Source organism: Xiphophorus maculatus, chromosome 12 (genome assembly GCF_002775205.1).
Source record: "Xiphophorus maculatus strain JP 163 A chromosome 12, X_maculatus-5.0-male, whole genome shotgun sequence".
In the NCBI taxonomy this organism is placed as follows: Eukaryota; Metazoa; Chordata; class Actinopteri; order Cyprinodontiformes; family Poeciliidae; genus Xiphophorus; species Xiphophorus maculatus.
In genome coordinates, this window is record NC_036454.1 from 29,324,172 (window position 1) to 29,339,220 (window position 15,049).

Below are 15,049 nucleotides of genomic sequence, written 5' to 3' on the forward strand. Positions count from 1 at the left end.
TTTTACTCTCTCTCTCTCTCTTTGTAGTTTAAGCACACCTGTTACCGTGGCAACCACCTGCGCCCCGCAAGACGAACAAAGATTATGTTAAAAACATAACATTCACTCCGTTACGATATCAAGTTTCCAGGCTTGATATTTATTTCTCGATTATTAATCAGCGCTTCCCTGAACACAGCGATGGTTGATTGACTAGCTGTACTTGGTGCTAACGTGGCTAACACGAGCAACAGTTTAGTCCAAAGCCTTTTCTGCTAAAATAAAATCTTTAGTGTATGTCAGATACAGACACATTGCATATTGATCTGTTTAGCTAACGTAAGACTGTGTAGCAGACAGGCTTCAAGGTGTAGAAGTTGTATCAGTTCTGCCATTATGCTGTACTTAGCTAACGGGAAGCTAAGTGTGTTTGTGAGACGGCCACGCACGTGACCACGTAGAATGGGCATCAGCCAATGAAAAGCGGCCCAGGTGGTAAAGCGGCCCCTTACCACCTGGGCCGCTTTTCATTGGCTGATGCCCATTCTATATAGTGGCGCGGCTACAATGTGCGTTATGTCATCCAAAAAAGATGAGATGAACTGGTTAGTTCCTCTGTCCATTGTAGTAACTGATATATTGTGAAAATCCGGTAGAAATGATGAACTAATCGAATCGCTGCGGGGCTTTGTTTGTGAGACTTGCGGTCACGTGGGATTTTCTAGGTCGGTTGTGGGCGGAGCTTGGTAAGGTCCATTGTAACCGTATCAAGCTAATGATATGTGTCTGGGCTGAGAAAATATTTAATATACAATGTAGCTGTTTGTCAGAGCTGGCAAAAGATTCCATGAGGCCCTGGGCAGAATTTCATTCAGAGGCCCCATTTCCACCATTGTTCCATTTCCATTGTTTTGTTTTTGCATTCAGAAGATTTATAGAAGTAGAGGAGAGGCCAAATTTAATGTTATTTTCTCAACTCACAAGTAGTGCTAATTATTAAATGTGCTTTCAATGATGAATGTGTTAGCATAACTTTCAAGCCTAAACAATTTTTTCTTTGTAAGGGTATAACTGGTACCGTGTGAATACAAGTTCTCTTAAGGTCCCAAAGAGTATTATCTGCCATTATTTTTTTTATTGTAGTTTCTTAATTGGGTTATATTTTTACCTCAAAATTTTCACTTTGTATTATATATAGTTTTTTTTTATTTTCATCATTGCCCAACTACAGATTGACATTGCAAATGATCTTAGGTAAGAAATGTTTGAAGACAAACATTTGTCCCCCAATAAATATTGTATGTTAGCAAGTAATGGCCGTTGTTCCATTTTTGTGTGCAACACAGCAGAATGCAAAACTGAGGAAGATAACATGGAATTAGTTGGAGGGTTCTTTGATGGGTATTACAATTAAATCGAGCACAGCGCAGATTCAAATGCAATAAGATTCCTTTACATTATGCTGCTTCCACCTGCCACCAGATACTGTATCTGATGTCGCGCTGGCAGCTTTAAAGACTCATGAATTATTTTAATATAGGGTGTATTATCTCTGAATATACCTTGATGGACCAGTAGTAGATATTTTGCATATATTATTTATTTTTCCCATTAAGGGAAAAATACTAAAACAGTGACCAGCAATGGATCAGCAAACTACTCTGCACTGGCAGATAAATAACATGCTCCATTATGTCTACTGTAAGAAATACCTGCACACTGCAACATCTGATTAGTCCAGTTAAATAAACATGCTCAGGTTCTACAACACACTGCAGAGAGGAAGTGTGTCTCACTTTGATCTTTAAATACCCTCTAACGTTAACTTTTAAGAGAAAGGCAGACGCTCCCTTGAATCTCTGCTGCATGAGCACCTACCATCTCTCTCTTTTTTTTTCATTCTCCCTCCAACACCACCACCATCTGTCCCTTTCTTCCATTTCATGTGCTCAAGCGTTATCCACACCCCTCTCATAGCAACAGCACGTCGCCCCCGCGCCTTGCAGTGGATTTTTCTTCCTCTGGATCTGCGCCTCGCACCATGCAGACGGTCCCTCGGCCCTGCCTGACGGCTCACTGTTCCCCCCTCCCCCAACAGCCGTGCTCCTATTTCACTCAAAGATGGCGTCGGCTCTAGAGCCTCTGGTCCTCTGGCTGCATTTTTAGCCTTGTTGTTGTCTTCGTTCCCCACGGTTCTGGCACCTTCTTCGCAGTGGCTCGACACGAAATTCCGGTGAGTAACAGCGGAAGTCGGATAGGGTTTGAGGAGATTTGTTTTTTTTTTTTTTGTTGTCTTTTTTTTTTCTACCAGAGTGAGCTTCACCCGGGCTTCCCTCGGAAACCAGAACCGGACCAGCTTTGGCTTTCAGGGGGAACCGCGAGAGGTAGCGGGAGAGAGGGGCACGGAGGGATGGTGCTCGCGGAGGTGGGTGGGTGGCTGAGTGGAGGGGGGCTAAGAGAGGAGGGGAAACCAAAGGCCTAGGCGCTCCGCTGTGGCGGCCTTGTCTCTCCCCCTCACCGCAGGCTTGGAGCGACACAAGACAGCGGTTGGTGAAGGGAGGAAGTCAGCTTAGGTGGAGACCCGCTTTGCAGGGACGGTGTGTTTAGCGGGCAGAGGCTGTTCGCCCGTGCTGTGTGCAGGGAACTAGGCCGCGTAGCAGAATGCTGCAGAGTCCGCCGCTCAGATACCTTCAGTGTTGCACTTGCCCGCTAGCCGAGATGGCCGTCTGCAAGTTGCATTGTGCCTCTTATATAAAGGCCGCAGTCTCACGTTAGTATCATGACATTCAGAAGAGGATTCCTCGTCTTATTTGTGTTGCTGGAAATTGCCACCAAAGCGGGAATGTTGTGTCTTTTTTTGCGCTGGAGTGTTAGCTTTTCTCTTGTTACATGCTGTTTACGTCTCGGGTTAGCGAGTTACGTTAGTAACACCGTGGTAACGCTAGCTCGCGGGCTACAGCGTTAGCTTCCTAAACAGCAGCGGTTAACGGGGGACTCTTGTTTGTAAATACGTGTCGGACTGGAAGTATGTAATTAAAATTGAATAACACAACGTAATAATAACAACCCTTTAACAATGCAACAAACTCTGGTTGCTCTTTTACCTAGCCTGTGAGCTAATGTTTGCTAGCTGTGTGCGCGTTTGACTACATGGTGTTTACATTTAGCAACCCAGCTGACCAGGTGGCTGGACCTGGTTGTCCAGGTTTCAGGAGTGTTTCGTTTGTTTTATTTGTCCCTGTCATTCAGCACCTTTTATATAAAGCGACGTTTAGCGTTAGCCACATTAAAACTCAATTATATACTTTGTATTGTCCCGTAATGACGATGTTTTGAGTAATTAGCATGTTCACACGTATCACAGCTCCGCTCGCAGCTTTGAATTGTTTATGTGAAAAGGAAAGCATGGCTTTGTTTACACCGATCAGGCATTACACCTTGACCACTCTCACAGGGGAAGTGAACGGTACTATCTTTCCATCAGGACAACCATTAGTGGATAGGATAGGATATATTAAGCCTATTAGAAGCAGGAAGCTTAGGGATTTGAGTAAGTTTGATGTGGCCAGTGTGGTTTGATCCAACAGACGTGTTATAGTAGCTCAGACTGCTTAAGAACTTTATTTATTGTTTTTCTTTTAACCATCTTTAATCATACACTTCGAACACCATTCAGGATATGCATGCTTGTTGTAAAAACATACCTGACAGAAGGTGAATCTTTGCATTTTTGAAAGAAATAGCTAGCAGGTAACAAAATCAGGAGAAGTTGCATGTAGGTCTGTTGCTATATATATAATTTTTTTTTTTACCCGTTTCCTGTCTGTTTTCTGACAATTTGTTTCTCTTCAATGTTTTCTACAGTTTTTATCAGCTGTTGAGGCACAGTCGACGTGAAGGTGATCAAAGCTGACTTCTCCCCTGTGGAGAGAAACTTCCTCCACTCCACAGATGAGAATCCCACATCAGTGAAAGAAGAACAAGTGGAGACAAGAGAAGAAGAAAAAAAAACGTGGATTTGGAGCTATCTATTCTGCTTCCTTCCTCTCTTTACATTGTAACACTAATCTCATGTTCTGGAGACCTGGATCGAATCTGTCAACTCGCACTACGACGTGTTTACTTCACCGCTTCACAGACTTTTTTAACACTTTAACAGAAGAAGGACTTTATTTTTGTGACTGTGAGCGCTACCCCCTAAATTAAGAAATCAGCCTGTTTTTTGTTGTTTTTTTTGCTCTGTGGGAGTTTCATTTCTAAAGATCTGTTGCTTTTTCCACTTCCTCCTGCTTCCTGCCAGGCACGCTCACCTGGTTAGCAGCGGGCGGCAGGTGGACCGTATTTTACCAGGCAGCGGGTCGGCTCGGGGGAGATTGTGCTATGATCAACAGCTCCTTTCCGCGTTGCTCATACTCAGCTTCTGAGGGACTCTCTGTGCGGCCCCAGGACAAGGGATAGTAAGCTGGTTGACGACGAAGAAGAGGCGGCGGCGCTACGGCGCAGGCCAGGCATTTACTTGGCTCACGGTTATCAATTTTTTTATTTGTATTTTTGTTATTGTTGTTGTTTTTTGTTTGTGGTCCGTGCAGTAAGGCCTCTGGGCCACTGCATCTGCCCAGGCCGCAGCTATGGTGAAGCTGGCCAACCCGGTTTACACCCAATGGATCCTAGAGGCCATTAAGAAGGTCAAGAAGCAGAAGCAGCGACCGTCGGAGGAGCGCATTTGCAATGCGGTGTCGATGTCCCACAGTTTGGACCGCAAGACAGTTCTGGAGCAGCTGGAGCTCAGCGTCAAGGACGGCACCATCCTTAAGGTCACCAACAAGGGCCTCAACTCCTACAAAGACCCAGACAACCCTGGGCGCTTGTCTCTGCCGAAGCCAAAAGGCAGCGGCGGCGCAGGAGGTGGTGTAGCTGCATCAGCGGGAGGCGGCAGCAATAATGGCGCCTGCGGCACGTCTCATTCGCACTCCGGCAAGAAACCCGGACTCGACTGGAACAAGCTGATCAAGCGGGCACTGGAGGGCCTCCACGAACCCGGCGGCTCCAGCTTGAAAAACGTGGAGCGCTTCCTGAAGTGCCAGGCGGACGTGGCGGCCTACCTGTCGAGCAGCGGCTCCATAGGAGCCGGCCTCTTCCACCAGCAGCTGAGGGTGGCTCTGAAGAGAGCGGTGGCGCACGGCCGCGTGGTCAAGCAGGGGCAGACCTTCCAGCTGGTGAGCCGCGGCGGCTGCCAGAACGACGGGACTGGGACGGTGTCTCTGGAAACGCTGCCGCCCGTTCGACTGCTTCCTCATGAGAAGGACAAGGTAATGGCACCAAAGGCATCTCAGTCCAGACGTAAACACCACTGCTTTCAGATTTACACCAGTTAGCATCAGGCCGGCCACCACAACAAATTTTGCTGGACGATAAATTGTTCCAGAAGTTATTGCAATAGACAATAATAATATGGTTTTTTTGAGACCATTATGTAGTAACACAATGGCATAATAATATAAAAACACATTCTCAAAGCTCAACAAACTTTAAATTCGAATGAATATTTAACACTGGAACAGGAAGACATTTGAAATATCCAAAAGGAATAAAGAAAACAACAGAAACAACAAATAAAATGAATTATGAAGTCTCTGTAAACCAAATCATCTTTCAAAAAAAGGGATAGTTGAGACCAAATCACCAGACTGAAGACTTTTATCATTCAGATTTTGTTAGAAAGTGAGAGAAAAGAGAAAAAATAAATCATTCAAATGAAATTTATTGAGCTTGTTTTAATTTATCACGCGATTTATTGCTTATTGCGACGTCTATTTAGTGCCTCATACTGTTACGTTTTACAATTTTATCTGTTGAGTCTCTTGAACTTTTTGGGCTTTAAAGGACAGATAAGTATTGCTAATAACTGAAGCAAAGTTTAGTGAAACAAGCTAATTGTAAAGCAATTTTTATTCCTGGTGTCAAACTATTATGATATAAACATTGAAAACAGTTGGTTTAAACCACTATTTTAGCTCTTAATAATTTTGCTAAAACAGTGCAGGACCAACAAATTTAAAAGAAAATAAAAAAAAAGGAAAAATGTAGACTTTGGCAGTTTTATGTATGGAATACAACCTGCATTAAATTTTGACAGCAGCATGACATGACTATTAGTAATATTCAAGTATTTGTTTTATTTTTAGGCATGCACCAATTTGAAAATTTGGGCCAATATTCCCCAATATTGTTCGGGTTATGGCTGATAACTGATATTTACCGATATATACAGTACAGACCAAAAGTTTGGACACACCTTCTAATTCAATGGGTTTTCTTTATTTTCATGACTATTTATAAGGCAAGAAATCCCACTTATTAACCTGACAGGGCAGGTTTACCTATGAAGTGAAAACCGTTTCAGGTGACGACCTCTTGAAGCTCATCAAGAAAATGCAGAGTGTGTGCAAAGCAGTGATCACAGCAAAAGGTTGTTACTTTGAAGAAACTAGAATATAAGGGCTATTTTCAGTTGTTTTACACTTTTTTGTTTAGTGCATATTTCCACATGTGTTATTCATAGTTTTGATGCCTTCAGTGTGAATCTACAATGTCAATAGTCATGAAAATAAAGGAAACTCATTGAATTAAAAGGTGTGTCCAAACTTTTAGTCTGTACATGTATATATTGTATATATTTCACTACTGCTACTATGACAGCTGGGGAAAAAAACAACTTCACCACTGCTTCACTGCTTCTTTGCTTCAGTAAAATTCCCCACAATCCTTTGCTGCGTCACTATTACGTGACCTCATCCTCTTCCTCACAAAAACAAATGACGGCATGATGGAAGTATGTATCGGTTAATATGTTAATATCGGTTTTATAGCAGTTTTATCTATCAGACCAATACGATATCTTAAAATCCTTGCTAATACCTGCCGATACCAATGCTAATACCGTTATATCGGGCATACCATTTTTTTTCCTCATCAAAATTAAGAGTTTTTTTTCCCTTTTGTTTCAACCATTTTCCACTAACATCAACATCTGATAGAAGACAATGTTTCCATCTTTTTTATGAAAGGTTATTTAACATTTGTGGCTCCACACAGGTTTGGTTTAGCCGGACCGAGGGCAAAAACGGCTCGTGTGGTAAAAGTTTCTGGTTTAAACCAAACAGGATGACTCGGTTTGGATACAACCGGGTCAAAAACATGAGCCTGATCTGCAAAACCAACTTTAAAGAGGTCAGGCTTTTAAAACGTATTTGTCGTTTGAAGTCAGGGGATATCGACTTTTAAAAAAAAAATTTTTTTTTTGCCAAAAAGTCAACTCCAGTTTTCACATAATAATTTTGAGTAATTTAAAAATCAAGCAGTTTAACTGGGACGTGAATCATCAACACCAAATCGTTTGGTATCAAATCTGTATTTTTAAAAGTTTTATTCCACTGCCATATTGTTGGCTTTTCTTTTTCTTTTTCTTTTTTAGACAGGCGCGTGAGTAATGTCTTCACAGGTATGCCTTGTTTGTTTTTCGTCCGCGGCCGGCAGACTTGTTTTCACCCGTTAAAAGAGGAAGATGAGGTCAGGCTTAGAAAGTCATGTGGCTCCCAGCCTCCTGCAGCGAGCGCAGACCAGCTGCAGGGCTGCTCCCTGTCAGCATCTGTCAGGAGATGCGAAGAAGAAAGAAGGGAAGCGAGGGAAAAGGGAAGCAACGCGGACCAGAAAGAGAAAAGAGGAGGTGGCGTGTAGCAGAGCCACAGGGCGAGGCCTGGATGATGCAAGCTTCTGGCCTCTGAAAGGAGAAGGAGGGAGAGGAAAGTGAGGGAGACAGAACAAGAGGGGGGGAGGCAGACATGCAGGCGACAGAGGAGAGAGGGAACACACCCACCTCTGTAACCTGATCAGAGAGAGCAGCCGTCTGCTAACCTCAGCACACCCGTTACCCCGAGATACCGCGTCTTAAATCTACCTGAGCGCTTTCCGCTATCGGCCCGTTACCCAGACGTCGTCGACCTTACCAGTGCTCACTGCGAGCTTTGTCTAAGATCCGGGGTGCCAAACACGGTGAAGATGCCAACAGCCGCACGCGCAAACCCAGACGAGAGGATTAGCCCAGAGAGCAGGCCGCGGGTCACGCAGGGTCAGCCCAACATGGTGACTCTCTTAGGGGAAAACGGAGAGCGACCCGTTTCTCTGGAGCCGGACAGGCAAACATTAGTTTAAGTAATGCGTTTGTACTTTTAATATGCTGGTTTGCAGTTATAAAAAATAAACTCAACGAATCAACAAGTTGTTACAGGATTTTGCTTTTGGGTGTGAAACTGTGCTGAAAGTGAGCAGATTGGCTCAAAAGTTATGTACACAAGCTGTACGCTTTGGTTCTCACAGAACATACACACTGATATGAGGGGTGCACCGATCAACCGGTTGATTGGCCCCAATTTTCTAAATGTTGGCCTATTGGCCGAGATTTGCATTCAAAACCAATCTCTGCGACAGTAAAGTCTGGGCTGGGTGATAAATCGATTTTTATTGGTTAATTCAGTGAGTCTAAGGCCTGTTGTCTTCTTTGACCAATGTGTTTTAAAGTTTCTATTTATTTCAACTTTATGACTGAATATTAGGAAGAAGCTAATATATACATCTTTAATTACAAGATTAAACTCATATTAAGAGAGCAAAACAGTAACTCCAGCACAAAACAACAGTTAAAGTGAAGAATGTCGAGCATGTTGTGAAATTATACTTTGGTGATACTTAATAGAAATACTTCATCTTTTCACACATCAACATCAAATTATCATTAGTAGAAGGACTTTGAAACGATTGTACAAAGCTGTGTATTTCAAAGAAAAAAAAATACTCAAACTGAGCTGGTTTTATTTATTTTTTTAAGTCTACCTGACAGCACAAGTTATATATAAAAAAAATCGGTATCAACCAAAGTTAGAATCAGCTGGTCAGGCTTTTTAAAAATCGGCGATCGACCAGAAAATTCCAATCGGTGCGCCTTTAACCAACACTCCTTTTATAAATGGCTCTGAAAGATATTACCCACTAAAATAAAGTTTAAATATCTTCAGGTCCCTGTTAGGATTCATTTCCTTATTCACTATCAAACATCCCCAAAATACCAGATACTCTCCAGAATGAAACAAAAGTCAGTCATTCCTCCGGCGCCCTTCAGCCTTCAGAGAAAATCACAAAATTGCTGCAGCGTTCCGGACGTTGGCATTCGAGTCAATCTGATCGTTTTTCTTGTCGCCGCTCCGTTGTGTTTTCCCAGCATCGCCGTCGACTCGGCGTGGGTTAGCGCCCGCGCCGCCGGTGTGAGCGGCATATGTGTCAAAAAGATTAAACTGTGCACCACAAATAAAGGCAGAGATTGCTGTTGCGTAATCACTCCCTCCTCCCTCCCCCCAACCCGTACACTCTGCTTCGCTGGGCGCTCTACTGGCGCATCATCGCCTCGCATGATCGCTGGCAGATATGATTTCCAGGGGAAAGAAATGAGAGAGGGCGAGTGGAGGGAAATCAAAACAAATGGCTGAGCACTAGCTTTGACCCCATTTGTGGGGAGATTTGTGCCTTCGGTTGCAGCTGATGGTTGCATCGGGGGCGTGCTATTCAAACGGGATCCCAGAGCCTATTTCTGGCTCCCCTAATAGGGTGCCATTGCCAGGTCATGAAGGGGGAGAGAAATGGGTGAGGGAAGTCAACTAGGGGTCATGGATGTATAGGTGGCAAAGCTCATTGCTTCCCTGAGCAGCCATTAGGTGGGACGGGCTTAACGTTCAGCTGTGTGTGTGTGTATGGTTATGTACTTTAGCGTGTGTGTTGATATTGTTCATCCAATCACAGTAGGTGAAGGCAGCCTTCCTGCCCGCCGGTTGCCCTCTCCCTAACAGCTGGAGCGGGGTGAACCAGAGTTCTCCCCGTAGCCAGGCCGTGTCACGGCGAGGACGTGTGAAAAACCCGACGCGTTCGCTGCGCACACCTCCCAAACCGTCCCACTAACCTTCCCCCGATGTAATATTTCTTTCGTTCTCGGTGGCTACCGTATCCCCAGCTCCAGGAGCTGTCGCATCCTCATGGCGAATGCTGATTGGCCGGTACATTTTTACTACTGTGACGTGTTTTCTTTCCCGGCTTCTGCTGCAGTTGCAGCATGTCGTTGGGATTTTGTTCGCATTTGTAAATCCAGTTGTAATGTCTAGAGATTCCATTCTGAAATGTTTTTTTTTTTAAAATTCAGAAACGAGGGGTGCACCGATTGCAGATTTTTGGCTGATCACCGATTTCCCAAAATTAAGGAAATCGGCACTGATAAGTAGACTAGCCTGTAAATCGGTGCTCCCCTGTCAGAGGCTAATTTTCTGCCCGGAGCCTACAGTCGTGTTTTATAGAGGGTATTTCTTAGAACTTTTGATTCCATGTCATTTCCCATAAGGGATGATTGAAATGAAAGCAAGTTTTTCTGATATTTTCTGTCATTTGTAATTTCTTTACTTTTTTTTTTTAAAGAAAGGAAAACATTTATTTTCTTGTTAACATCTCATTGCAGAAGTATCAGAACCTCTCTGCTATTTTCCCCTCGTTCTGTTAGCTCGCAACTGCAGACATTAATATATAGATTTTTATGTGCTAAATACAAAGTATTTAAGAATGAAGCAAAAGACTTGGACTAGACCAGAGACTCATCTTCCAGCAGGAAACGGACCCTAAGCATACATCCGGAGCTACGCCGGGGTGGCTTGGATCAAAACGGTGGCCTAGTCAAAGAAAATCCCATGCGGTGCAGAGACAAATGGAAGTCCTCTAGCATGATCACCCAGCGGGGAGCGTTTACCTTGAGCTCACCAGTCGGTGAGCGGCATCTGGCATTGGCAGCGTGTGTCTGCAGCAGAGCCGCTGTCCAGCTAGCCAATGTGTGGAGCAGCTGTGGAAGTAACGGCTGGAGGCCGGCCAGCCGTTTGATGCTGTCGTTAAGATTTCTGCTCCCTGGCTAACCTCTACATAGATATTTATGTATATAGAGTTAATGTTTTTATGGAGAGCTGATGGAAGACAGGGGAGTTTGATATTTCATGAAGTTACACAGTGCCTGGAAGCTGGTTGCCGTACAGGAATTTGAGATTGTCAATGATTAGGTTTACTCTGCTGTGTGTCCATCTTGACTTTTGTTTTTCTTCTATTATTTCTTTTCCTCGTTGTTCTCTCTTTCTTTTCTTGTCTTTTTCTAAGCTTCTGTTTTAGCGGGGAATACTGGAGCTCAGCTTGGTGTTTTCTGTAACTTCTCATCCCAGTTTGCAACATCTATATATAACATTTAGCTGCAAATACTCCCAAAATGAAAAACCTTTTAAAACATCATCGCTCATGCAGAGATCATGATGAATCAATTTAGGATGTTTTCTAAATGTAATATGATTTTGTTTTGAACAATTTAACAGAAAACTGGATTCTGGACTTGAGGAAACAACATTTTCTGCTCATCTTGTCATTATTTTGCTAATTTGGATTTTAAAAAAAAGAAGAGAATTCATCACACCTGAAGGTTTTTGGGGCCAAAGTCATTCACCTCAATAAAAATATCTACTTCTCTCTGCTCTGCAAAAGCACAAAATCTTAATTTTGGTTTAATTTCTAGTGCAGATATCTGAAATGAGGCAAAACTAACTTAAAGGTAACTTTTCAACATATGTAATCTTGTTTCAAGTAAATAATTCTTGAATATAGATAAAAAAATGTACACTTTTTCATGCTTTAGAAGGCATTTTTCTCATTTTAAGTTAAAGAAATCTGCCTGTGAACTGGTGCTTTATCTTTTTTTTTAATCTATACTCAAGAATTATTTATTTAAAATAAGTCTTGACTTTTTGCTGAAAAGCTACCTTTGAGATAGTTTTTTTTTTTCTTTCAAGTGTAAAACGATTGCTATTAGAAACTGCACAATTTTGTGATCTATGCAGTGTGAAGAAAAGTACGGTGGCCCAGGAGGGTCAACAAAGTGACAAAATAAAAAAATCAAAGTGGAAGTAATGGCAAAACTGAAGTTATGATAAACTTACTAACATAACTTCTATTGTGACTGACATTGTGTTGACCCTCCTTTTATTTCTTTATTTTCCTGTTGAATTCTAAAATATTAACATCACATTACCGATGGAAAACATTTGAAAATTACATTTATTTTTTTATTTTTTAAAATCCCAAACACCAGACATGCGCACAGGGGCGTGAGCGCTTTCGAGACACACCGTGGGCGGTTGAGTCAGGCGGGGTCGGACCGGGTCACGCTCACCTGGCGCTTCCACCTGGGCGTGTGTTTCTGAAGAAAAACCAGTTACCTGCCAGACGGGTTTTGAAGTCAGTTAAGGCGCTATTTTTGAAGAACTAGCTAGCTGCTAGCCGTCACCACGAGGCGTGAATTCAGGAGGAATTCGGTTCCTGAAAATCCTTACCTCTGCTTTCACAGTCCTTCATAGAAATGTCGGCCATGAGAAACGGTGACAGTGAGAAATCTCCGGAGTGTCGTCGTGTTGCTAACGGCCGTCTTGGCAGCCAGGGTAGAAAAAGTCTGAAACGAGGAGGAGCAGTTCTCAGGAGGAATGTGTTTTTGTAGCTCCTGTATCCCTGCCACTGAAGCAGGATTAGCTTTTTTTTTTATTGTAAGTATCTGCTGGGGATTAATTTCCAGTAGCAGCCTGTAATCTGAACCCAGTTGTAGCCGAGGTGACGCTCACTTTTGCGACGTTTAAGGGGTTAAATGTCAGGAATGATCGAGGTGTTGGTCATACCCAGGCTGCCACTGCTGCAGATTTTCTCTGTTTTTTCCCCCTTTTTTGCCCTCTGGATTGTTATTTTTGTTTCCTCTCCGTGTCTCTCTTTATTTTCTTGCTTTTTTCTTTTTTTTTGCGTTCCCTCTTTCTTTTTTTTCCCCATCTTGTGGCTTTGTGTTGCTCCACAGCTTTGTTCTGTTGAGCTCTATAATTATTTTCAGAATGTTTTAAGATCATATGGAGAGTTTTCAGTCTAATTGCGCCCCAGTGCAGGATTGTAGTTTAATATTCTTCACTATTGGGGCTGGAAATTTTTTTTTAAAAATACCCGAAACCTCTCACTGTTAAGCTGCTGCTTATCCTTCTCCTTCCTCCTCCGCTGTGTGTTTACCTCTTCCTCCTTTCACCACGTCCCTGTCTGTGTTTCTCAGGTGCTGTGCTGCATTAGGTGTAACGGACTGTGTGTGTGTGTGTGTGTGTGTGTGTGTTGCAGGCAGCCTGAGTCAGAAGGAAATGAACCTAATAAATCAAGTTCTTGTCCCTGTCTCTTCCCAGCCAAAACAACGTGCCTACCTGCTTCTTTGCTGCTGCACTGTTTGGACAAAGACTATCTTAAGACTTAATGAGTTTCTCAGGTATTAATCCACTGTTTGTTTTTTTCCAACAGAATCTATGCGTTGTACGGAATTATGCAATTTTGGTTACTTTGATTTCTTCATATTTTGACATTTTGAGGTTTTCTGGAGAACTTTGCTTCCGTTTAAATCACCTTTGACTCTAAAGCCTGCTACCTTCCAACGACATCGGAACCCATGTACAGTAGGGCTGAGCGATGTCAGGGGGAATGTGGGTAATAATACTGGTGACTGTGATAATTTTTCCTCTTTATTCTTGCAATAAAAAGTAAACAATGTTGATGTCTTTCTGCTTTGGGTTTATAGCAAACATAGACCACAGATAGGGCTGGACAGTAAGTCAATAATATATATCGCAATAGGCACTTGATCAATATCAATAGATAATGCATCTGATAGAATTTTCAATAACTCCGAGGTAGAACCGCACAGCATTCTGGGGGGTGTAGGCAGAGGAAAGCCTCTCAACCTGTCATGGCTAGGTGGTACCAACTAACTTGCTCATTGGTTACCTAGCAACAACTTGTTCAGTATCTTGCAGCACAGTGCCTCATAGCTGCTTAAAAATAAAACAACTATGTTGAGTGAAAACTGGATAAAACGGGAATGTTAAAAATTGGAAGAATTTCCAATATTTAACACAAAAAGCGAATCAATAATTATCCAACGATTTGAAATGAAATGCTTATATTGTGATATGATTTTCAGGCATGTTATCCATCCCTTGCCCCAGATAGCAAGTTGTCTGTCAAACTCACGTTTAGTACAGGCCACGCAAGTTTTCTTATATTGTGTACAACGATGTTGCAGTTCTGGTAAATGTGCAGCAGTAATATCTCTTAGTTTTGCAACTGTAAAATTCACAGTAGTTAGATGGACTGACAGAAAATGGAAGTTGAAGTAAACTGGAAGAAAGGAAAGACATTGCCATCAAGAGAAGCTGGATCAGATAATTTAGGGATGGTTGTGAATATGTTTACAGTAGTGGTGTACCGATGGCAATTTTCTGGACGATCACTAAACTTTATAAAGCCCGACCTGCTGATTTCAGTTACAACCGATACCAATTTATTTATTTTTCTGTCTGCAGAGTCGCTAAGGCTATGTTCACACGGCAGGCAAATGTTGATCAAATCTGATTTTTTATTTTTGTTTTGAGGTTAGTTACCAGGACAGACGTGTTAGAATGAATGTGTACTCCCAAAACTGATTCTTATTTATTTATTTTTTGAGTCACGTCCATGTGTCCAATCTCTTCTTTTTTGTTACCCCTCCATGGGGTCTTTTGTGGGCTCTAGTGTCCCTTATATGAAAGTAGGCTGACAGGAAAGGGGGAAGGAGAGGATGGAAGACATGCGGCAAAATATTGTCGGGTCCGGGAGTTGAACCCGCGACGGCCGCGTCGAGGACTCAAGGCCTTCAAGCATGGGTCGCGCTAACCACTACGCCGCCACGGCACGCCCATGTCCAATCTTTTTGAATGCGATTCCAACGGGAACAGCCAAAACGAATTTGATGTGACTTTGTCGGCACGTTCCGCCGTCGTTTGCCAAAGTTGTGCCAAAATCTGCCCCCGATGCAGTCCAATGCAACCCAGCACTCCCGCACTTCTGGGTTGCATTGGACTGCAATGCAACCCAGAAGTTGCCAATTTTTCTAATTCAA

The 15,049-nt window shown here is 42.9% G+C and overlaps 1 protein-coding gene across 3 annotated transcripts in view; it reads left to right on the plus strand.

Moving 5' to 3' along the window:
* Positions 1–2,049: 2,049 nt before the first annotated feature.
* The window catches only part of kat6a (lysine acetyltransferase 6A), a 35,840-nt gene continuing 22,840 nt past the window's right edge, over positions 2,050–15,049 (plus strand). Inside the window, exons 1-3 of one of the 3 annotated variants that reach the window (XM_023343172.1) lie at positions 2,050–2,212; positions 3,844–4,162; positions 4,280–5,288. In XM_023343172.1, the coding sequence (XP_023198940.1) occupies positions 4,608–5,288 (681 nt within the window). In that variant the 5' untranslated portion in view covers positions 2,050–2,212; positions 3,844–4,162; positions 4,280–4,607. Of the gene's footprint in view, positions 2,213–2,240; positions 2,405–3,700; positions 3,755–3,843; positions 5,289–15,049 lie in introns of those variants that run through there. The other 2 variants (XM_023343170.1, XM_023343171.1) reach the window with 2 other exon arrangements.